This window comes from Hyperolius riggenbachi, chromosome 2 (assembly GCF_040937935.1).
Source record: "Hyperolius riggenbachi isolate aHypRig1 chromosome 2, aHypRig1.pri, whole genome shotgun sequence".
In the NCBI taxonomy this organism is placed as follows: Eukaryota; Metazoa; Chordata; class Amphibia; order Anura; family Hyperoliidae; genus Hyperolius; species Hyperolius riggenbachi.
This window is the reverse complement of record NC_090647.1, coordinates 3,397,191-3,419,914: the sequence shown is the minus strand read 5'-3', so window position 1 is coordinate 3,419,914 and position 22,724 is coordinate 3,397,191. Positions and strand designations below refer to the sequence as shown.

Here is a 22,724-nt window from a genome sequence, read left to right as displayed (position 1 = left end):
GGGCCTCATGATTGCTGAGTTGGTCATGTTGGGGGCCTCATGATTGCTGAGTTGGTCATGTTGGGGGCCTCATGTTTACTCATGATTGCGGAATTTGTCTTGGAACATGCTGGAAGGTACATACTGAGGGAGGGTGGGTGAGCGTGAGCCTGCTAACCTCCATGTACATTTGAAGGGGCGTGACCAAATGTGGAGCACCCATAATCACGCTCACATTTGGTCACGACCCTTCACCTTAGGGGGCGCATTAATAGTCTTTGTCCCCGGGCGCTGAAAACCCTAGCTACGCCTCTGAGAGGCTTGCTTTCTGGTTGTAGAGGCTTGCTTTCTGGTTGTAGAGGCTATTTGGTTGTAGAGGCTTGCTTTCTGGTTGTAGAGGCTATTTGGTTGTATAGGCCTGCTTTCTGGTTGCAGAGGCCTGCTTTCTGGTTGCAGAGGCCTGCTTTCTGGTTGCAGAGGCCTGCTTTCTGGTTGTAGAGGCTTGCTTTCTGGTTGTAGAGGCTTGCTTTCTGGTTGTAGAGGCTATTTGGTTGTAGAGGCTTGCTTTCTGGTTGTAGAGGCTATTTGGTTGTAGAGGCCTGCTTTCTGGTTGTAGAGGCCTGCTTTCTGGTTGTAGAGGCTTGCTTTCTGGTTGTAGAGGCCTGCTATCTGGTTGTAGAGGCTTGCTTTCTGGTTGTAGAGGCCTGCTTTCTGGTTGCAGAGGCCTGCTTTCTGGTTGTAGAGGCCTGCTTTCTGGTTGTAGAGGCTTGCTTTCTGGTTGTAGAGGCTTGCTTTCTGGTTGCAGAGGCCTGCTTTCTGGTTGTAGAGGCTTTTTGGTTGTAGAGGCCTGCTATCTGGTTGTAGAGGCTTGCTTTCTGGTTGTAGAGGCTTGCTTTCTGGTTGTAGAGGCTTGCTTTCTGGTTGTAGAGGCTTGCTTTCTGGTTGTAGAGGCTTGCTTTCTGGTTGTAGAGGCTATTTGGTTGTAGAGGCTTGCTTTCTGGTTGTAGAGGCTATTTGGTTGTATAGGCCTGCTTTCTGGTTGCAGAGGCCTGCTTTCTGGTTGCAGAGGCCTGCTTTCTGGTTGTAGAGGCTTGCTTTCTGGTTGTAGAGGCTTGCTTTCTGGTTGTAGAGGCTATTTGGTTGTAGAGGCCTGCTTTCTGGTTGTAGAGGCTATTTGGTTGTAGAGGCCTGCTTTCTGGTTGTAGAGGCCTGCTTTCTGGTTGTAGAGGCTTGCTTTCTTGTTGTAGAGGCCTGCTATCTGGTTGTAGAGGCTTGCTTTCTGGTTGTAGAGGCCTGCTTTCTGGTTGCAGAGGCCTGCTTTCTGGTTGTAGAAGCCTGCTTTCTGGTTGTAGAGGCTTGCTTTCTGGTTGTAGAGGCTTGCTTTCTGGTTGCAGAGGCCTGCTTTCTAGTTGTAGAGGCTTTTTGGTTGTAGAGGCCTGCTATCTGGTTGTAGAGGCCTGCTATCTGGTTGTAGAGGCTTGCTTTCTGGTTGTAGAGGCTTACTTTCTGGTTGTAGAGGCTTGCTTTCTGGTTGTAGAGGCTTGCTTTCTGGTTGTAGAGGCTTGCTTTCTGGTTTCAGAGGCCTGCTTTCTGGTTGTAGAGGCTTTTTGGTTGTAGAGGCCTGCTATCTGGTTGTAGAGGCCTGCTATCTGGTTGTAGAGGCCTGCTATCTGGTTGTAGAGGCCTGCTATCTGGTTGTAGAGGCTTGCTTTCTGGTTGTAGAGGCCTGCTATCTGGTTGTAGAGGCATGCTTTCTGGTTGTAGAGGCTTGCTTTCTGCTTGTAGAGGCTTGCTTTCTGGTTGCAGAGGCCTGCTATCTGGTTGTAGAGGCTTTTTGGTTGTAGAGGCCTGCTATCTGGTTGTAGAGGCCTACTTTCTGGTTGTAGAGGCTTGCTTTCTGGTTGTAGAGGCTTGCTTTCTGGTTGTAGAGGCTTGCTTTCTGGTTGTAGAGGCTTGCTTTCTGGTTGTAGAGGCCTGCTATCTGGTTGTAGAGGCCTGCTATCTGGTTGTAGAGGCTTGCTTTCTGGTTGCAGAGGCCTGCTTTCTGGTTGCAGAGGCCTGCTTTCTGGTTGTAGAGGCGTGCTTTCTGGTTGTAGAGGCTTGCTTTCTGGTTGTAGAGGCTTGCTTTCTGGTTGTAGAGGCCTGCTATCTGGTTGTAGAGGCTTGCTATCTGGTTGTAGATGCCTGCTATCTGGTTGTAGAGGCTTGCTATCTGGTTGTAGAGGCCTGCTTTCTGGTTGTAGAGGCCTGCTATCTGGTTGTAGAGGCCTGCTATCTGGTTGTAGAGGCCTGCTATCTGGTTGTAGAGGCTTGCTTTCTGGTTGTAGAGGCTTGCTTTCTGGTTGTAGAGGCCTGCTATCTGGTTGCAGAGGCCTGCTTTCTGGTTGTAGAGGCCTGCTATCTGGTTGTAGAGGCCTGCTATCTGGTTGTAGAGGCTTGCTTTCTGGTTGTAGAGGCTTGCTTTCTGGTTGTAGAGGCCTGCTATCTGGTTGTAGAGGCCTGCTATCTGGTTGTAGAGGCTTGCTTTCTGGTTGCAGAGGCCTGCTATCTGGTTGTAGAGGCTTGCTTTCTGGTTGTAGAGGCCTGCTATCTGGTTGTAGAGGCCTGCTATCTGGTTGTAGAGGCCTGCTATCTGGTTGTAGAGGCCTGCTATCTGGTTGTAGAGGCCTGCTATCTGGTTGTAGAGGCCTGCTATCTGGTTGTAGAGGCCTGCTATCTGGTTGTAGAGGCTTGCTTTCTGGTTGCAGAGGCCTGCTATCTGGTTGTAGAGGCTTGCTTTCTGGTTGTAGAGGCCTGCTATCTGGTTGTAGAGGCCTGCTATCTGGTTGTAGAGGCCTGCTATCTGGTTGTAGAGGCTTGCTATCTGGTTGTAGAGGCTTGCTTTCTGGTTGTAGAGGCTTGCTTTCTGGTTGTAGAGGCTTGCTTTCTGGTTGTAGAGGCTTGCTTTCTGGTTGTAGAGGCCTGCTATCTGGTTGTAGAGGCCTGCTATCTGGTTGTAGAGGCTTGCTTTCTGGTTGCAGAGGCCTGCTTTCTGGTTGCAGAGGCCTGCTTTCTGGTTGCAGAGGCTTGCTTTCTGGTTGTAGAGGCTTGCTATCTGGTTGTAGAGGCTTGCTATCTGGTTGTAGAGGCTTGCTATCTGGTTGTAGAGGCTTGCTATCTTGTTGTAGAGGCTTGCTTTCTGGTTGTAGAGGCCTACTATCTGGTTGTAGAGGCTTGCTATCTGGTTGTAGAGGCTTGCTATCTGGTTGTAGAGGCTTGCTATCTGGTTGTAGAGGCTTGCTATCTGGTTGTAGAGGCTTGCTATCTGGTTGTAGAGGCTTGCTATCTGGTTGTAGAGGCTTGCTATCTTGTTGTAGAGGCTTGCTTTCTGGTTGTAGAGGCCTACTATCTTGTTGTAGAGGCTTGCTTTCTGGTTGTAGAGGCCTACTATCTTGTTGTAGAGGCTTGCTTTCTGGTTGTAGAGGCCTACTATCTGGTTGCAGAGGCCTGCTTTCTGGTTGTAGAGGCCTGCTTTCTGGTTGTAGAGGCTTGCTTTCTGGTTGTAGAGGCTTTTTGGTTGCAGAGGCCTGCTTTCTGGTTGTAGAGGCTTGCTTTCTGGTTGTAGAGGCTTTCTGGTTGTAGAGGCCTGCTTTCTGGTTGTAGAGGCTTGCTTTCTGGTTGTGGAGGCTTGCTTTCTGGTTGTAGAGGCTTGCTTTCTGGTTGCAGAGGCCTGCTTTCTGGTTGTAGAGGCTTGCTTTCTGGTTGTAGAGGCTTGCTTTCTGGTTGCAGAGGCCTGCTTTCTGGTTGCAGAGGCCTGTTTTCTGGTTGTAGAGGCTTGCTTTCTGGTTGTAGAGGCTTGCTATCTGGTTGTAGAGGCTTGCTATCTTGTTGTAGAGGCTTGCTTTCTGGTTGTAGAGGCCTACTATCTGGTTGTAGAGGCTTGCTTTCTGGTTGTAGAGGCTTGCTTTCTGGTTGTAGAGGCTTGCTATCTGGTTGTAGAGGCTTGCTATCTTGTTGTAGAGGCTTGCTTTCTGGTTGTAGAGGCCTACTATCTGGTTGCAGAGGCCTGCTTTCTGGTTGTAGAGGCTTGCTTTCTGGTTGTAGAGGCTTTTTGGTTGCAGAGGCCTGCTTTCTGGTTGTAGAGGCTTGCTTTCTGGTTGTAGAGGCTTGCTATCTGGTTGTAGAGGCTTGCTATCTTGTTGTAGAGGCTTGCTTTCTGGTTGTAGAGGCCTACTATCTTGTTGTAGAGGCTTGCTTTCTGGTTGTAGAGGCCTACTATCTGGTTGCAGAGGCCTGCTTTCTGGTTGTAGAGGCTTGCTTTCTGGTTGTAGAGGCTTTTTGGTTGCAGAGGCCTGCTTTCTGGTTGTAGAGGCTTGCTTTCTGGTTGTAGAGGCTTTTTGGTTGTAGAGGCCTGCTTTCTGGTTGTAGAGGCCTGCTTTCTGGTTGTAGAGGCCTGCTTTCTGGTTGTAGAGGCTTGCTTTCTGGTTGTAGAGGCTTGCTTTCTGGTTGCAGAGGCCTGCTTTCTGGTTGTAGAGGCTTGCTTTCTGGTTGTAGAGGCCTGCTATCTGGTTGTAGAGGCTTGCTTTCTGGTTGTAGAGGCTTGCTTTCTGGTTGCAGAGGCCTGCTTTCTGGTTGTAGAGGCTTGCTTTCTGGTTGTAGAGGCTTGCTTTCTGGTTGTAGAGGCCTGCTTTCTGGTTGCAGAGGCCTGCTTTCTGGTTGTAGAGGCTTCCTTTCTGGTTGTAGAGGCTTTTTGGTTGTAGATTCCTGCTTTCTGGTTGTAGAGGCTTTTTGGTTGTAGAGGCCTGCTTTCTGGTTGTAGAGGCTTTCTGGTTGTAGAAGCTTGCTTTCTGGTTGTAGAGGCCTGCTATCTGGTTGTAGAGGCTTGCTTTCTGGTTGCAGAGGCCTGCTTTCTGGTTGTAGAGGCTTGCTTTCTGGTTGTAGAGGCTTTTTGGTTGCAGAGGCCTGCTTTCTGGTTGTAGAGGCTTGCTTTCTGGTTGTAGAGGCTTGCTTTCTGGTTGTAGAGGCCTGCTTTCTGGTTGTAGAGGCCTGCTATCTGGTTGTAGAGGCCTGCTATCTGGTTGTAGAGGCTTGCTTTCTGGTTGTAGAGGCCTACTTTCTGGTTGTAGAGGCTTTTTGGTTGTAGAGGCCTGCTTTCTGGTTGTAGAGGCTTTTTGGTTGTAGAGGCTTGCTTTCTGGTTGTAGAGGCTTGCTTTCTGGTTGTAGAGGCTTGCTTTCTGGTTGTAGAGGCTTGCTTTCTGGTTGTAGAGGCCTGCTATCTGGTTGTAGAGGCCTGCTATCTGGTTGTAGAGGCTTGCTTTCTGGTTGTAGAGGCCTGCTATCTGGTTGTAGAGGCTTGCTTTCTGGTTGTAGAGGCTTTCTGGTTGTAGAGGCTTTTTGGTTGTAGAGGCCTGCTTTCTGGTTGTAGAGGCTTTTTGGTTGTAGAGGCTTGCTTTCTGGCATACCTCCCAACTTTTTGAGGTAAGAAAAAAGGACACTTAAGCCACGCCCATGCTACATCCCTGGTCTCTCCCCTAGTCACGCATGCCATAAAGGTTTCATAAGAAAAATATGTGGTTTTATAATTCAGACCACACTGGTCCTTTCTATCCTGGTTCATTTTCGTTCATAGTAACATTTTACAATTAGTAATGTATAAATTTAAAGGATGGGAATAAAGTTTAGAGTCAATCAAACACATTTTTAGTAGGGAAATATATATATTTATATAGAAAGAGGGACAAAGTCCTGAAAGAGGGACAAATGAGAGGAAAGAGGGACAGTTGGGATCTATGTTCTGGTTGTAGAGGCTTGCTATCTGGTTGTAGAGGCTTGCTTTCTGGTTGTAGAGGCTTGCTTTCTGGTTGTAGAGGCTTGCTTTCTGGTTGCAGAGGCCTGCTTTCTGGTTGCAGAGGCCTGCTTTCTGGTTGTAGAGGCCTGCTTTCTGGTTGTAGAGGCTATCTGGTTGTAGACGCTTGCTTTTTGGTTGCAGAGGCCTGCTTTCTGGTTGTAGAGGCCTGCTTTCTGGTTGTAGAGGCCTGCTTTCTGGTTGTAGAGGCTTGCTTTCTGGTTGTAGAGGCTTGCTTTCTGGTTGTAGAGGCTTGCTTTCTGGTTGCAGAGGCTTGCTTTCTGGTTGCAGAGGCCTGCTTTCTGGTTGTAGAGGCTATCTGGTTGTAGAGGCCTGCTTTCTGGTTGTAGAGGCTTGCTTTCTGGTTGCAGAGGCTTGCTTTCTGGTTGCAGAGGCCTGCTTTCTGGTTGTAGAGGCTATCTGGTTGTAGAGGCTTGCTTTGCTTTCTGGTTGCAGAGGCCTGCTTTCTGGTTGTAGAGGCCTGCTTTCTGGTTGTAGAGGCCTGCTTTCTGGTTGTAGAGGCTATCTGGTTGTAGAGGCCTGCTTTCTGGTTGTAGAGGCTTGCTTTCTGGTTGCAGAGGCTTGCTTTCTGGTTGTAGAGGCTTGCTTTCTGGTTGTAGAGGCTTGCTTTCTGGTTGTAGAGGCTTGCTTTCTGGTTGTAGAGGCTTGCTTTCTGGTTGCAGAGGCCTGCTATCTGGTTGTAGAGGCTTGCTTTCTGGTTGTAGAGGCCTGCTATCTGGTTGTAGAGGCTTGCTTTCTGGTTGTAGAGGCTTGCTTTCTGGTTGTAGAGGCCTGCTATCTGGTTGTAGAGGCCTGCTATCTGGTTGTAGAGGCCTGCTATCTGGTTGTAGAGGCTTGCTATCTGGTTGTAGAGGCCTGCTATCTGGTTGTAGAGGCCTGCTATCTGGTTGTAGAGGCTTGCTATCTGGTTGTAGAGGCTTGCTATCTGGTTGTAGAGGCTTGCTATCTGGTTGTAGAGGCTTGCTTTCTGCTTGTAGAGGCTTGCTTTCTGCTTGTAGAGGCTTGCTTTCTGGTTGTAGAGGCTTGCTTTCTGGTTGTAGAGGCTTGCTTTCTGGTTGTAGAGGCTTGATTTCTGGTTGTAGAGGCTTGATTTCTGGTTGTAGAGGCTTGATTTCTGGTTGTAGAGGCCTGCTATCTGGTTGTAGAGGCCTGCTATCTGGTTGTAGAGGCCTGCTATCTGGTTGTAGAGGCTTGATTTCTGGTTGTAGAGGCTTGATTTCTGGTTGTAGAGGCTTGATTTCTGGTTGTAGAGGCCTGCTATCTGGTTGTAGAGGCTTGATTTCTGGTTGTAGAGGCTTGATTTCTGGTTGTAGAGGCTTGATTTCTGGTTGTAGAGGCTTGCTTTCTGGTTGTAGAGGCCTGCTATCTGGTTGTAGAGGCTTGCTTTCTGGTTGTAGAGGCTTGCTTTCTGGTTGTAGAGGCTTGCTTTCTGGTTGTAGAGGCTTGCTTTCTGGTTGTAGAGGCCTGCTTTCTGGTTGTAGAGGCCTGCTTTCTGGTTGTAGAGGCCTGCTATCTGGTTGTAGAGGCCTGCTATCTGGTTGTAGAGGCCTGCTATCTGGTTGTAGAGGCCTGCTATCTGGTTGTAGAGGCCTGCTATCTGGTTGTAGAGGCTTGCTATCTGGTTGTAGAGGCCTGCTATCTGGTTGTAGAGGCCTGCTATCTGGTTGTAGAGGCTTGCTATCTGGTTGTAGAGGCTTGCTATCTGGTTGTAGAGGCTTGCTTTCTGGTTGTAGAGGCTTGCTTTCTGGTTGTAGAGGCTTGCTTTCTGGTTGTAGAGGCTTGATTTCTGGTTGTAGAGGCTTGATTTCTGGTTGTAGAGGCTTGATTTCTGGTTGTAGAGGCCTGCTATCTGGTTGTAGAGGCCTGCTATCTGGTTGTAGAGGCCTGCTATCTGGTTGTAGAGGCTTGATTTCTGGTTGTAGAGGCTTGATTTCTGGTTGTAGAGGCTTGATTTCTGGTTGTAGAGGCCTGCTATCTGGTTGTAGAGGCCTGCTATCTGGTTGTAGAGGCTTGAATTCTGGTTGTAGAGGCTTGATTTCTGGTTGTAGAGGCTTGATTTCTGGTTGTAGAGGCTTGATTTCTGGTTGTAGAGGCTTGCTTTCTGGTTGTAGAGGCTTGCTATCTGGTTGTAGAGGCCTGCTATCTGGTTGTAGAGGCTTGATTTCTGGTTGTAGAGGCTTGATTTCTGGTTGTAGAGGCTTGCTTTCTGGTTCAGCCTGAGTGTGAAAGCTTGAGTGTGACAGCCCCAGTGTGGCAGACCAAGTGTGACTATCCAAGGGTGACAGCCTGAGTGTGACAACCTGAGTGTGACCACCTAAGTGTGACCACCTGAGTGTGAGAGCCCGAGACCGAGAGTGACGACCCGAGAGTGACGACCCGAGAGTGACGACCCGAGAGTGACGACCCGAGAGTGACAGCCCGAGTGTGACTATCCAAGGGTGACAGCCTGAATGTGACAGCCTGAGTGTGACCACCTGAGTGTGAGAGCCCGAGAGTGACGACCCGAGAGTGACAGCCCGAGTGTGACTATCCAAGGGTGATGGCCTGAATGTGACAGCCCGAGTGTGACAACCTGAATGTGACAGCCCGAGTGTGACAACCCGAGTGTGATCTGACCTGAGCCATTATAAGTGAGAATTTGCATTTTCTGAGAATTACTGTATATTTTACAGAACATTTTTAAGTGTTCTCTTCAGTTTGAATAGCTTAGTCATATCACTTGAATCTCTCAGTACTGAGAGAATTGAGACGAAACAGCCATATGTCATATAAGAACACAGCACACAGACTTGCTTAGGGCGTCCTATTTCTCACTTGACTGTATAACGTTTATTCTGATATCTTTGAAAAATTATTTTATCCAGATCACAGGGATGTCTGAGGACAGGTGCTCTGTCTGCCAGGGAATCTCTGTGATACATTTCTGGGTGATATATTCCGGGGGGGTTCTGATTGGACAAGAGAGTTTATCTCTGATTTGTGCTGTTCTTAGTTTTGCTTCCTGTGGTTGTGATTCAGGCTCCCTGCTGCTCCTGACAAACGTGCAGAGGAACCTGTCCATTATAGAGAGTGTGCGGACATCCCTTTACCAGACCACAGACCCCACCCCTGAGGAACTGACCAGGCCCCACCCAGGAGGGACACCCATCAGGTCAAACCACAAGGCATCCAGAACCATCATTCTTAGCACAAGCCTTCCTCTCCAGCAGCTTGTGGCAGGTGAGGACCCCTTGTGGTGGCAGAAGGTGGCACTGCCACATCATTTGTGACCTCACAGTTCCTCTCTCTTCCAGAAACTGGTCCGGCCTTCATCAAAGATGTGATTGTGATGGACCTGAGCCTTGGGCCCACTGCCCTGCAGGAGGAGCTGACCCACCAGATTCTACTGGCCAGAGACCCCCGGCTGCAAGAGGAGGGGCGGAGTCTGTGTGACAACTACATACAGCTGACAAGTGGCATAAGGCAATCCCAGGTGACAATACTGCAATCCCTGAATTGTACACTGCTGCCATCTTCTGGCCACATAACACATTGTTGCCATCTTCTGGCCCCATAAAACACTGCTGCCATCTTCTGGCCCCATAACACATTGCTGCCATCTTCTGGCCCCATAAAACACTGCTGCCATCCTCTGGCCCCATATCACACTGCTGCCATCTCCTGGCCACATAACACATTGCTGCCATCTTCTGGCCCCATAACACATTGCTGCCATCTTCTGGCCCCATAAAACACTGCTGCCATCTTCTGGCCCCATATCACACTGCTGCCATCTTCTGGCCCCATATCACACTGCTGCCATCTTCTGGCCACATAACACATTGTTGCCATCTTCTGGCCCCATATCACACTGCTGCCATCTTCTGGCCCCATATCACACTGCTGCCATCTTCTGGCCCCATAACACACTGCTGCCATCTTCTGGCCCCATATCACACTGCTGCCATCTTCTGGCCACATTACACACTGCTGCCATCTTCTGGCCACATTACACACTGCTGCCATCTTCTGGCCACATAACACACTGCTGCCATCTTCTGGCCACATAACACACTGCTGCCATCTTCTGGCCCCATAAAACACTGCTGCCATCTTCTGGCCCCATATCACACTGCTGCCATCTTCTGGCCACATAACACACTGCTGCCATCTTCTGGCCACATATCACACTGCTGCCATCTTCTGGCCCCATATCACACTGCTGCCATCTTCTGGCCACATAACACACTGCTGCCATCTTCTGGCCACATAACACACTGCTGCCATCTTCTGGCTCCATAAAACACTGCTGCCATCTTCTGGCCCCATAAAACACTGCTGCCATCTTCTGGCCACATATCACACTGCTGCCATCTTCTGGCCACGTATCACACTGCTGCCATCTTATGGCCCCATATCACACTGCTGCCATCTTCTGGCCATATAAAACACTGCTGCCATCTTCTGGCCACATAACACACTGCTGCCATCTCCTGGCCACATAACACACTGCTACCATCTCCTGGCCACATAACACAACACTGCTGCCATTTTCTGGCCACATAACTCACTGCTGCCATCTTCTGGCCACATAACACAACACTGCTGCCATTTTCTGGCCACATAACTCACTGCTGCCATCTTCTGGCTATGTATATATGATTATATGATTGTATATGTTAAAGATGGAGGCCTCGCCTTACATGAGTGTGCATGGAGCTGTGTCCTCCAGAGTAACGTGTCTTCCTCCTCTGCACCAGGACACATTGTGCATGGAGCTGTGTCCTCCAGAGTAACGTGTCTTTCTCCTCTCCACCAGGACACGTTGCTGGACTATGTCACCTGTGCCACCACCCCACTTCTCCAGAGACTGGACTTCCTGCACCAGGTCTCCACATGTGAGGAGCTCCAGACCTCCTTACAAGAGTCCCTGAGGGATGTGGAAGCCCTGCAGCAGCAGGTGGAGGACAACATGGTCCAGTATGTGCTAGCAGCAGAACATGGCTGCCTCCTGTTTTCCCGTCTGCAAGAGATTTCCAGCTTGTCCCCACAGTACCACTTCCCGGCAGTGTCCGTCCTGCGCTGGGCACGCCAGGCTCTCAGCACTGGAATGGAGGTTGGGGTTAAGACAGAGAAAGCCCTGATCAGAGGGATCCTCTCTCATGTCCTCCCAGCTCTCACAGAAGACCACAGACAGGTTCTCCGGGTGCTGATGGCAGTAGGACAGCCTCCAGATTTAGAGTGGTTCTCTTTCCTGGGAATCATGCGTAGGTCAGCAGCAGAAGTCACATCGTCCCTCATTCAGAGACCTCACTGGCTGAGTTCAGAGGCCTGGGAGGAACTTGGACAGCTGGAGAAGATGTCTTGTTTCCAGGGTATCCGCTCCTCGCTGAGTACACAGGCCCAACAGTGGCAGGAATATTTCAGTCTTCGCTCCACAGTCATTGGGCCCATCCCCTGCTCCAGCTTCTCTCACCTCACACTCTTCCAGACGGCCATCTTATGGCGTATCCTGAAGCCTGGGAGCCTAGGCCTGGTGCTGACCCACCTCACTTCCTGTATGTTGGGGCCTGCAGAGTGTGAGGAGCCTGACCTGGAGGCCTTATCCAGTCCACACGCTCCACTCCTGTTCCTGATTCCAACATGGACTCCATTGCTCTACCATTCCCGGGCGTACATCCAGCATGAGGCACACAAGGCAGGAAGAGAGGTAAGTTATGGAATCATGTGATGTCACCTGCTCAGGGGGACAATCCCCAGCTCACTGTGTATTGTTTACCTGACATGGGGGGAGGGGGGTGATAGGACTGTGTGACATCTGTAATGTCCCCAAACTGCAATTCACTAACTGACATGGCGGGAGGGGGGATAGGACTGTGTGACATCTGTAATGTCCCCAAACTGCAATTCACTAACTGACATGGGGGGAGGGGGGGGACAGGACTGTGTGACATCTGTAATGTCCCCAAACTGCAATTCACTAACTGACATGGGGGGAGGGGGGATAGGACTGTGTGACATCTGTAATGTCCCCAAACTGCAATTCACTAACTGACATGGGGGGAGGGGGGGGACAGGACTGTGTGACATCTGTAATGTCCCCAAACTACAATTCACTAACTGACATGGGGGGAGGGGGGATAGGACTGTGTGACATCTGTAATGTCCCCAAACTGCAATTCACTAACTGACATGGCGGGAGGGGGGATAGGACTGTGTGACATCTGTAATGTCCCCAAACTGCAATTCACTAACTGACATGGGGGGAGGGGGGGGATAGGACTGTGTGACATCTGTAATGTCCCCAAACTGCAATTCACTAACTGACATGGGGGGAGGGGTTGATAGGACTGTGTGACATCTGTAATGTCCCCAAACTGCAATTCACTAACTGACATGGGGGGAGGGGGGATAGGACTGTGTGACATCTGTAATGTCCCCAAACTACAATTCACTAACTGACATGGCGGGAGGGTGATAGGACTGTGTGACATCTGTAATGTCCCCAAACTGCAATTCACTAACTGACATGGGGGGAGGGGGGATAGGACTGTGTGACATCTGTAATGTCCCCAAACTACAATTCACTAACTGACATGGGGGGAGGGGGGGATAGGACTGTGTGACATCTGTAATGTCCCCAAACTGCAATTCACTAACTGACATGGGGGGAGGGGTTGATAGGACTGTGTGACATCTGTAATGTCCCCAAACTGCAATTCACTAACTGACATGGGGGGAGGGGGGGATAGGACTGTGTGACATCTGTAATGTCCCCAAACTGCAATTCACTAACTGACATGGGGGGAGGGGGGGATAGGACTGTGTGACATCTGTAATGTCCCCAAACTACAATTCACTAACTGACATGGGGGGAGGGGGGTGATAGGACTGTGTGACATCTGTAATGTCCCCAAACTACAATTCACTAACTGACATGGGGGAGGATGATAGGACTGTGTGACATCTGTAATGTCCCCAAACTGCAATTCACTAACTGACATGGGGGGAGGGGGGGATAGGACTGTGTGACATCTGTAATGTCCCCAAACTGCAATTCACTAACTGACATGGGGGGAGGGGGGGATAGGACTGTGTGACATCTGTAATGTCCCCAAACTACAATTCACTAACTGACATGGGGGGAGGGGGGATAGGACTGTGTGACATCTGTAATGTCCCCAAACTACAATTCACTAACTGACATGGGGGGAGGGGGGTGATAGGACTGTGTGACATCTGTAATGTCCCCAAACTGCAATTCACTAACTGATATGGGGGGAGGGGGGGATAGGACTGTGTGACATCTGTAATGTCCCCAAACTACAATTCACTAACTGACATGGGGGGAGGGGGGTGATAGGACTGTGTGACATCTGTAATGTCCCCAAACTACAATTCACTAACTGACATGGGGGAGGGGGGTGATAGGACTGTGTGACATCTGTAATGTCCCCAAACTACAATTCACTAACTGACATGGGGGGAGGAGGGTGATAGGACTGTGTGACATCTGTAATGTCCCCAAACTACAATTCACTAACTGACATGGGGGGAGGGGGGTGATAGGACTGTGTGACATCTGTAATGTCCCCAAACTACAATTCACTAACTGACATGGGGGGAGGGGGGGATAGGACTGTGTGACATCTGTAATGTCCCCAAACTACAATTCACTAACTGACATGGGGGGAGGGGGGTGATAGGACTGTGTGACATCTGTAATGTCCCCAAACTACAATTCACTAACTGACATGGGGTGTGTGTGTGATAGGACTGTGTGACATTTCTGGAGGACAACTCAGCATCCCCTAACCACAATCCGATATCTGGGGGGAGGGGGGGGGGGTGATATCTGGTGATGTAAGCCTTGCCGGGGGAGGGAGGCGGGTAGTGTGTGATATCTGGTGATGTCTGCCTTGCCGGGGGAGGGGGGGGGTGATATCTGGTGATGTCTGCCTTGCCGGGGGAGGGTTGGGGCAATATCCCAGGTGAATGATCTGATCACCCTCCACTGTCACCTCTTCTTCCCGTGTCTCCCAGGTGAAGGTGCTGACATTGTTGGAGTTCCTGCCAGTGGAGCGGCTGACAGATATATTGCTTGGATGTCAGCAAGATGGAGTGTGGCTGCTAATAAACTGGCACCCCAAGCTGGGCCCTGTGCTGGAGGCGGCTGCAGGTAGGTGGCCCTTATGCTGCCCAGTCCTTCATATGTAGGGTTAGGGCTACGGATGTCAGTGGTTCATGTGCTGGAGGAAGGCGGATCATGTGCAGGAGGTAGGTGATCATGTGCTGGAGGTAGGCGGACCATGTGCTGGAGGTAGGCGGATCATGTGCTGGAGGTAGGCGGACCATGTGCTGGAGGTAGGCGGACCATGTGCTGGAGGTAGGCGGACCATGTGCTGGAGGTAGGCGGACCATGTGCTGGAGGTAGGCGGACCATGTGCTGGAGGTAGGCGGACCATGTGCTGGAGGTAGGCGGATCATGTGCTGGAGGTAGGCGGACCATGTGCTGGAGGTAGGCGGACCATGTGTTGGAGGTAGGCGGATCATGTGCTGGAGGTAGGCGGAACGTGCTGGAGGTAGGCGGACCATGTGCTGGAGGTAGGCGGGCCATGCGCTGGAGGTAGGTGGTCCATGTGCTGGAGGTAGGCTGATCATGTGCTGGAGGTAGGCGGACCTGCCACCACCTCTGTTACCATGGGACAGAGGAACCCACTGACTGGCTGAGTCTAGACCGAAAACGGTTAAACACACTCTATTTTATCTAGCTATCAACAATAGTAGCAACTCTTTAGAAGCCAGGGTTCAGTTTTGTGTTGCTGAATAATAGGTGTAGCCAAACAAATAAATGACGTTAGCGTCGTTTATTAAAAATGCAACATAAATAATTAATATATACAGAAAATCATTAAAATCAGACAAATAATAGCACAGTATGAAATAAAAATGGGAGAAAATACAGATACTTAAGTTCATGTGGAAATATGTCCTTTCTGGGAAAAGCTGAGCACATGGAAAATGTCCTTTGTTTCACTTCAGGAAAATGGCCGCCAGCCACGTGGTCCTCTGGCTGGCTTGATCAGGTGATGATACACAGGGGAGGACTGCACCTTCTTGTATGCATCCTGGTTTTATGGAAGCTAGTTTTGGGGTAGGACCAAGTCTGCCCCTGTGGTTGACAAGCCAATCACAGTTCAAGCCCTTGGAGAGAGATTTAGGTCTAAACTTATAAAACGCTGTAATGCAAAACCGATAAATGCCACATTTGTGCTGATAACAGATTAATATTCCTCAGATTATGACAATTCCTATGACATCAGACTTGATTAGGGTAGAGGGTCCAGTTCCTGAGAAGTTTAATAACTTGCTTGTAGAGTACCCCTTGCCCCTCAAGACTGGTATCAAAAGGTTCAGCAAGACACTACAAACCCAGTGATACAACTCTCATAACTATCCTAGATACTATATTCCGTAAATAGGCAAAAAAAATCATATACAGCATTCATTTTTCTCTCTGCTTCTGACGGAGTCAGGCAGTCTGGTCTCATGCTGAGTTTATCCTGTCTCTTCAAAAGGCAGTAACACTTGCCATTTGGGGGCTTACTGCTGGAGAGCTTTCACACCTCAGTGTCACTGGCCTGGAAAGGGACTCCTTTGATCAAGTTCATTTACACAAACATTAACTTCACTGGTCAGCGAACATACTTCAGGAAAAGAAAAAATGTCATTCTGATCGCTGCAATGACTGCGCAAATCTAACCGGGAAGCGATCAGAAAATCGACCGCACAAATCTTCCCGATTCGCCTGCGTTTCTCACGGCTGTTTTGTGACAGCCCTCCCTGGGATGAAGGCATATAGACATACATCCAGAAGATGTGTGGCGTTGCCGCTAATCTGGCTGACGGGTCTCGAGCTGCCGGTTCGGCGGGATAACCCATCGGAGCCTGCGGCTCTGTTCACCTGGACAGGTCGCTGTCCGCTACCCTCAGGTTTGACCCGACATAGGCCTTTCTGGACAGGGTCAGCACAAATGGACAGTCCAGTACTGGCAGGTTCCGGGCGAATACTTGAAGAAGCGCTGAGATCAGGGTACATACTGACAGTCTCCTGTGTAGTCGTTGTAGCAGAGCCCTCAGGATACTCAACCTCTGTACGCATAGGATCTTCAGTCTTTGGTTCCCCTCGACTTGAGTTAGATGGGCCGGTGTCCTCCTCAGTGGACACATCCAGCACCCGCAGTTCCTGGCTATCCCATCTGTACAAGTCTACTATCAGGTCCTGTTTTGTCTTGCGGCGGAAATCAATGCCCCGCGTTTCACAAAGACTTTCCAGGTCTGCTTGGCACATGTTCTGGTAGTTCCCGGACATTTTCACGCCAAATAAAACAAAACTTTTGGGGAGGGTGTGACGCCGTCGATATGACATATCGAATGCGTCATGGAGTTACCAACGCTAGTTCTGCGCAAACCACCCAAACTGACAGTTTTTTGGGTTTAAATACACTTTTTTTTTCCTTCACCAAAGGGCTGGAGAAATCTTTTCATGGCCAGTTAATTAGCCTGCTGTTGAAAAGATTCTCTGCCAGCACAGGGAACCCCCTGAGGTGTTTATGACCTCATCCATCAGGTGAAGGGTAGATATCAGTTGACAGAAGCTCATAAATGTTAGCTCCTCCAGACTGCTAGGAACCGATCACAGCAGGGGGTTCTCTCAGGATTACCTCAGCTGAAGGATCAAGGAGATTCCATCTCCCAGCTGACCTTTCTGTGATCTCACAAATATGAAATCCATCTTTTGCCATAAAGATGGCTTTCCAAATAGGCAACGGCCTTAAGAACCCGCTTATTCTGAAATTCGGAACCAACCACACGATTGGATGTTTCTGAATTCAAGGTAAGCCCTGCCAAAGCAGAGATATACATTTTGGGGTCACCGTTCACTCTAAACCCCCCAAGTTTGGTATCAACGTTCTTGATAAATTCTGACAAACCTAAAAATGTTATTGGATTTAACACAACTTGTACGGTTTGCAGATGAGTACACTTATCATGATTCAGGTAAAATTTTGTCTCTCTGAGAGGGGCAGAGATCTCCTATTCCAAAGAGTTGTGTGATCCACGCCCCCTAACCCCTCCTTGCTGGAGTGGGGGCTATAACCAGACAGAGCCCAGAAAGCTCTGTGTCCTTTACCTTCAATCGGATGCCTAGTAACATCCTGGCAGCCCGCAAGGACGCGGGCAAACCCTCCCTCTTGGAACTTCCTAACAAAGGCCTGTTGGCCGCATGGCAACCGCCATTTTGGGACTTTCGCCAAAGACTTGCGATTGCCGCATGGACTACCAATAACGGTATTTGAACTGTATATAATCAGACATTCTGTTCTCTTTTCCTCTCTTCTCTCTGTCAATCAATCTGTTCTAAAATAAGCTGTGTGTATGTAGTTTAGAAATAAACTAACGATTTTATCGTTCAGTCTTGTGCCTGTTCTGGTCATCTGATTGCTGCTATAACGAATCTGCCCTCTGAAGAGTCAGTCATACTACCGCCTTGTTTTATTATTTGCTTATAAATTGTTGATTTGCTAGCTAGGTTGTAAATAACCGTTTCTTCCTCCTAGGATTAGCTAGTACCAGATTTCCTGTGCGAAATCGATAACTTTCGTTTCTCGATTGTAAATACAATTCGAGATTGCATCATATAGGGACCCAGCAACCTTTCTTTAACGTCACATTGCTCACAGTCTTTAAGCCGTCGGAAGTGACTATTCCCCGAACGGTGACTTGAGCGTGTTGAACGTGATTGGGCTGGCTACCGTATTATGATAGCGGGAGTCTCTTTCCTCCCTGAACTTGAGAGAGTGGTGGCAGTCTACTTTATTTACCCGATTTCCAGCGCGAAATTGATATTTTTAGTTTACCGATTGTATATACAATCAGAATTGTACATGTATGGGCACCTCCAACCAATCTTAACCGTTTACTACGCACACAGTGAATTTGCCTCCAGCAGTCTCTAGTGCATGAGACCTGCATGGCAACAGTGGCCTAGTAATACGGGATTGGTGGATGTTTGTCCCATTACATATTGTCGGCAGCTGCGCGACCAATCTTTATTGTCAGTCTGTTCACCGTACTTCCTGCGTATGCTAACGGGAGCAGATTAGACGGGATTGGCACGCTCTGTCGCCCTTTTCTTCTTACCTCTGACGATCCAGCAACCGGTCTCGTTGTCCGTCTGCGCCCGTACTTCCCGCGTACGCTAACGGGAGCAGATCTCGACGGGATCGCGGGGGCTGGATTGTCACATTGGTGGGCAGTGGTGGTGATAGCACACCCCAAAACCAGGCATAGCCAGCTTTTGGGAAATCAGAGCGCAAAGATCTGACAAACTCAGTCTTTGCAACCAGAATAATAAGACAGTGGTCACTAAGTATCCTGTCTTGCAGAACCGAAGTTCTGGGCACAAAACGGTACACATTGATAGCGAATAGATTGGTCTACATTTCCTAACTTTTTCTTTGCTATATCCTACTCTTTCTTGTACTCCTCTCTTCTGAATGTCTGATTCAGTTCAGTTTCACCAGAATTGGTTTGTTCCTGACTTGCATGCCCTCTGCGAATCGCACGGCATTGCTGCTTACGGCACAAACAAGGCTGAGCTGGTGGCATAACCCCAGAGATGGAATCCTTGTCGCCACCTTGCTTAATGCCTCCATACACCGCAGTCCTGATACCCCCGGAGTGGTTGGCAAACCTGACCGGCGAGGATCTGCGCATGTACCAGGAGTTCCGAGAACGGATGCTCCAGCGTGAAGCAGAGCACCAAGCGCGCCGGCGCCAGTGGGATCTCCAGATCAAAGAGCTACGGCTCCAGCGTGAATTGGAGTTGGCCCAGCTAACCCAATCAAATCAGCACTCTTCACTATGTGTTTCGGTGGAGAGATGCGAACCTCTACCCGTGACCCCCACTGCAAAACTTCCTGCCATGGAAGAGGGCACGGAACGAGACTTTCCTGTGCGCACCTCTGAGAGGGCGTACCATCAGGTTCCTGTACCTGACAGCCAGAGAACCCTGGTGCTGGACAGTCACAGAACACTGTCCCAGGACTTGGAAGGAGGTAAGCCTACTGCATTCGCTCCTCCTGGTCCGGCGAGCTGTGTGCCACTGAGACCTGCAGCTGCTGCTATTGCTGCATCCCAGTCTGACACACCTGCCATTCGCATGTGTAATCTTTGTGGCTCGACCGGCCACATAAAGTTCTTCTGTCCCAAGAGGAAGAGAACGACCGTCCCTAGCCCGAAGATGGCTAGCAACCCTGATTCGTCACCTGCATCACCCTCTGCACAGCCTGTCAGCGTGTCAGAGATGCTCTACGGTTCCGGAAATCGTCACAGTGCTCCAGTGGACGACCAGATCATCTTTTGCTCCAGTGCTCCAGAAGCAGATGTTTCCTTGGTCTGTTCCGACCTTGCCACAGAGGAAGATATTCTCCCACAAAAGCTCCTCACCCTGACTGAAGTCAGGCCCAACCACCACAACCCTGTTATCCCAGGTCCCGAGAAGGCCGGATGGGGGGTGGGTTTTCCAGAGCGGGCTGTTGCTGAGTTTCCCTCTCCTCCTGTGCTTGGCACTGATCTAGGCACGCTTGTGTGCCCTTCGGAATTTTCTGCTGATATGCAGGAGTTCCCAGCAGGACTCCCTGACCACCAGGTACTGTACAAGCCTATGGGAAAACAGGGAGATGTCAACCCCTTACCTGCTATTGCTACTGTACCTAACGCCGCTGGGCGGGAGGTACCCTCAGATTTACATGTACCAGCAACTGACTGTCTTTTATCTCTTTCTGCACCTGTTATTACTAATGAAATTGCATGTGTCAGTGATAATTGTGATAGAAACGCTGTACATTCTTTGGCCATTACATGCTCTATGGCCAGCCGCATGAACTCAGAGCTGACAGCAGGGATTCCCTCTGACAATTCTGACTTTCAGGCGGGTGACACTCATGCTAAAAATGACATATCATGTTATGCAAATGCTTTTGATAATGTTGTGCATGTTTGTGAGAGTACGCTGGGTGACGTTTTCAGTGTCACCGGCAGTCTGGACTCAGGACTATCTGGAGAAGTCTCGACTTCCCCTGATATCTCTGACCTTCAGACCAATGTCAATATTGACGTGATTTTGATGTACCCAAAAGGTGATGTTTATTGTAGTGTACCTGTGCAGACAGACACACACAGTACTGTTAACCTGAGCTCAGAGCCTGCAGGCATTCCTGTCAGCTCTGACCCCAGAGAGTTTGATTTTCAGCAGCTGACCTCAGATCGCACTAGGCAGCTGGCTGAGATTTGTAGTCCCACATCCGTGAGGATACTACAGAGCGACTCCAACCTGCGTGCGCTTAGTGGCCAGACCGCTAAGCCGCCAGCAGTGGAAGCTCCACTACAGGTGTACAGGGAGAATGGTAACTACGCCAGTGAGCCCATTCCCCATGTAACTGACACCCCAGGTGAAAGCACGGTCCATGTGGATCTGTTAGAAGCCCAGTCAGATAGAACGCAGTTAGTTCTGGGAGAGCACGGCCAATTAGAACAGGAAGACACAGGTCCCCTGTCAGGCTTGATAGCTCCCACACGAGAATTGGCGGATGATGTGAAAGTCACCCCCCACCTCTCGTACTCCCCGAAGGCCTCGCTGAAGCGCACTGCGCCCCCACAGCGAAATCTTCGCAGCAACCCTGGGCAGGATACAACAGTTCACAGAAGGGACTTGGGGACTCACAAGCCCTTACGGCAGGTCCCCCACAGCGCCTCTCCGGAGGTGCAAGCAAAAGTAAAGATGAAGTATGAGGAGATGTTGCAGATGGCTGTCCTCCGCAAATCCTCTAGCTCACCGACCACCATGTTCTGTGAGGCCTATAGGATGCCGGACGACCTCCCAGTAACTGATGCGTATCCCGTGACTCCCCTCGGTGATCTGTTGGATTGGCTGGCATCCGCCAACTACCTAACGATCATGGATCAGAGCTACGGATACTGGCAGATTCCAACCGTGCCGGAGGCACGCCTGGAATCCACATTCACCCTGCCCTTGGACTTAAACGCCTCGATGCGGATGTCTTTTGGTAGGAGGAATGCCCCAGCCACCTTCCAACAGGCCTGGAACGACCTGTTGAAGAGCAAGCACGGTTGTACAGTCACGTACCCGGGTGACATCCCTGTGTTCCCCCGACTCGGGAGAAACACTGCGATCACTCGTCCCTGGTACTAGGACAGCTGTCAGCTGACAATCTGACCGTTGAACCAGACGCATATCAGATTGTCATGACAGAGGTACAGGCCTCTCTGGGAACAGCGGGATACTACAGGACGTTTGCGAAGCCCTGTAGCCTCCTGGCTAAACCACTGACCAACACAAAAAGGGCAACCCCCAAGGTCATGTGGAACCCAGGCTGCCCCGCGGTACTGAGCCCAAGTAGCAAGTTGGTATTGCTTCAGTCAAGGTCCTGCTAACCTATCCTTCCCCAATCTTGGAAGGGGAGGAGATGTGACGCCGTCGATATGACATATCGAATGCGTCATGGAGTTACCAACGCTAGTTCTTCGCAAACCAACCAAACTGACAGTTTTTTGGGTTTAAATACACTTTTTTTTTCCTTCACCAAAGGGCTGGAGAAATCTTTTCATGGCCAGTTAATTAGCCTGCTGTTGAAAAGATTCTCTGCCAGCACAGGGGACCCCCTGAGGTGTTTATGACCTCATCCATCAGGTGAAGGGTAGATATCAGTTGACAGAAGCTCATAAATGTTAGCTCCTCCAGACTGCTAGGAACCGATCACAGCAGGGGGTTCTCTCAGGATTACCTCAGCTGAAGGATCAAGGAGATTCCATCTCCCAGCTGACCTTTCTGTGATCTCACAAATATGAAATCCATCTTTTGCCATAAAGATGGCTTTCCAAATAGGCAACGGCCTTAAGAACCCGCTTATTCTGAAATTCGGAACCAACCACACGATTGGATGTTTCTGAATTCAAGGTAAGCCCTGCCAAAGCAGAGATATACATTTTGGGGTCACCGTTCACTCTAAACCCCCCAAGTTTGGTATCAACGTTCTTGATAAATTCTGACAAACCTAAAAATGTTATTAGATTTAACACAACTTGTACGGTTTGCAGATGAGCACACTTATCATGATTCAGGTAAAATTTTGTCTCTCTGAGAGGGGCAGAGATCTCCTATTCCAAAGAGGTGTGTGATCCACGCCCCCTAACCCCTCCTTGCTGGAGTGGGGGCTATAACCAGACAGAGCCCACAAAGCTCTGTGTCCTTTACCTTCAATCTGATGCCTAGTAACATCCTGGCAGCCCGCAAGGACGCGGGCAAACCCTCCCTCTTGGAACTTCCTAACAAAGGCCTGTTGGCCGCATGGCAACCGCCATTTTGGGACTTTCGCCAAAGACTTGCGATTGCCGCATGGACTACCAATAACGGTATTTGAACTGTATATAATCAGACATTCTGTTCTCTTTTCCTCTCTTCTCTCTGTCAATCAATCTGTTCTAAAATAAGCTGTGTGTATGTAGTTTAGAAATAAACTAACGATTTTATCGTTCAGTCTTGTGCCTGTTCTGGTCATCTGATTGCTGCTATAACGAATCTGCCCTCTGAAGAGTCAGAGTCATACTACCGCATTGTTTTATGATTTGCGTATAAATTGTTGATTTGCTAGCTAGGTTGTAAATAACCGTTTCTTCCTTCTAGGATTAGCTAGTACCAGATTTCCTGTGCGAAATCGATAACTTTCGTTCCTCAATTGTAAATACAATTCGAGATTGCATCATATAGGGACCCAGCAACCTTTCTTTAACGTCACATTGCTCACAGTCTTTAAGCCGTCGGAAGTGACTATTCCCC

At 49.6% G+C, this 22,724-nt stretch overlaps 1 protein-coding gene across 3 annotated transcripts in view; it reads left to right on the top strand.

Annotated features, from left to right (window-relative positions):
* DNHD1 (dynein heavy chain domain 1) overlaps positions 1-22,724 on the top strand; it is a 445,323-nt gene that overhangs the window by 364,243 nt on the left and 58,356 nt on the right. For all 3 annotated transcript variants that reach the window (XM_068266455.1, XM_068266454.1, XM_068266453.1), the window contains exons 35-38: positions 8,843-9,043; positions 9,118-9,296; positions 10,623-11,513; positions 13,847-13,982. In XM_068266455.1, the coding sequence (XP_068122556.1) occupies positions 8,843-9,043; positions 9,118-9,296; positions 10,623-11,513; positions 13,847-13,982 (1,407 nt within the window). The remainder of the gene's footprint in view (positions 1-8,842; positions 9,044-9,117; positions 9,297-10,622; positions 11,514-13,846; positions 13,983-22,724) is intronic.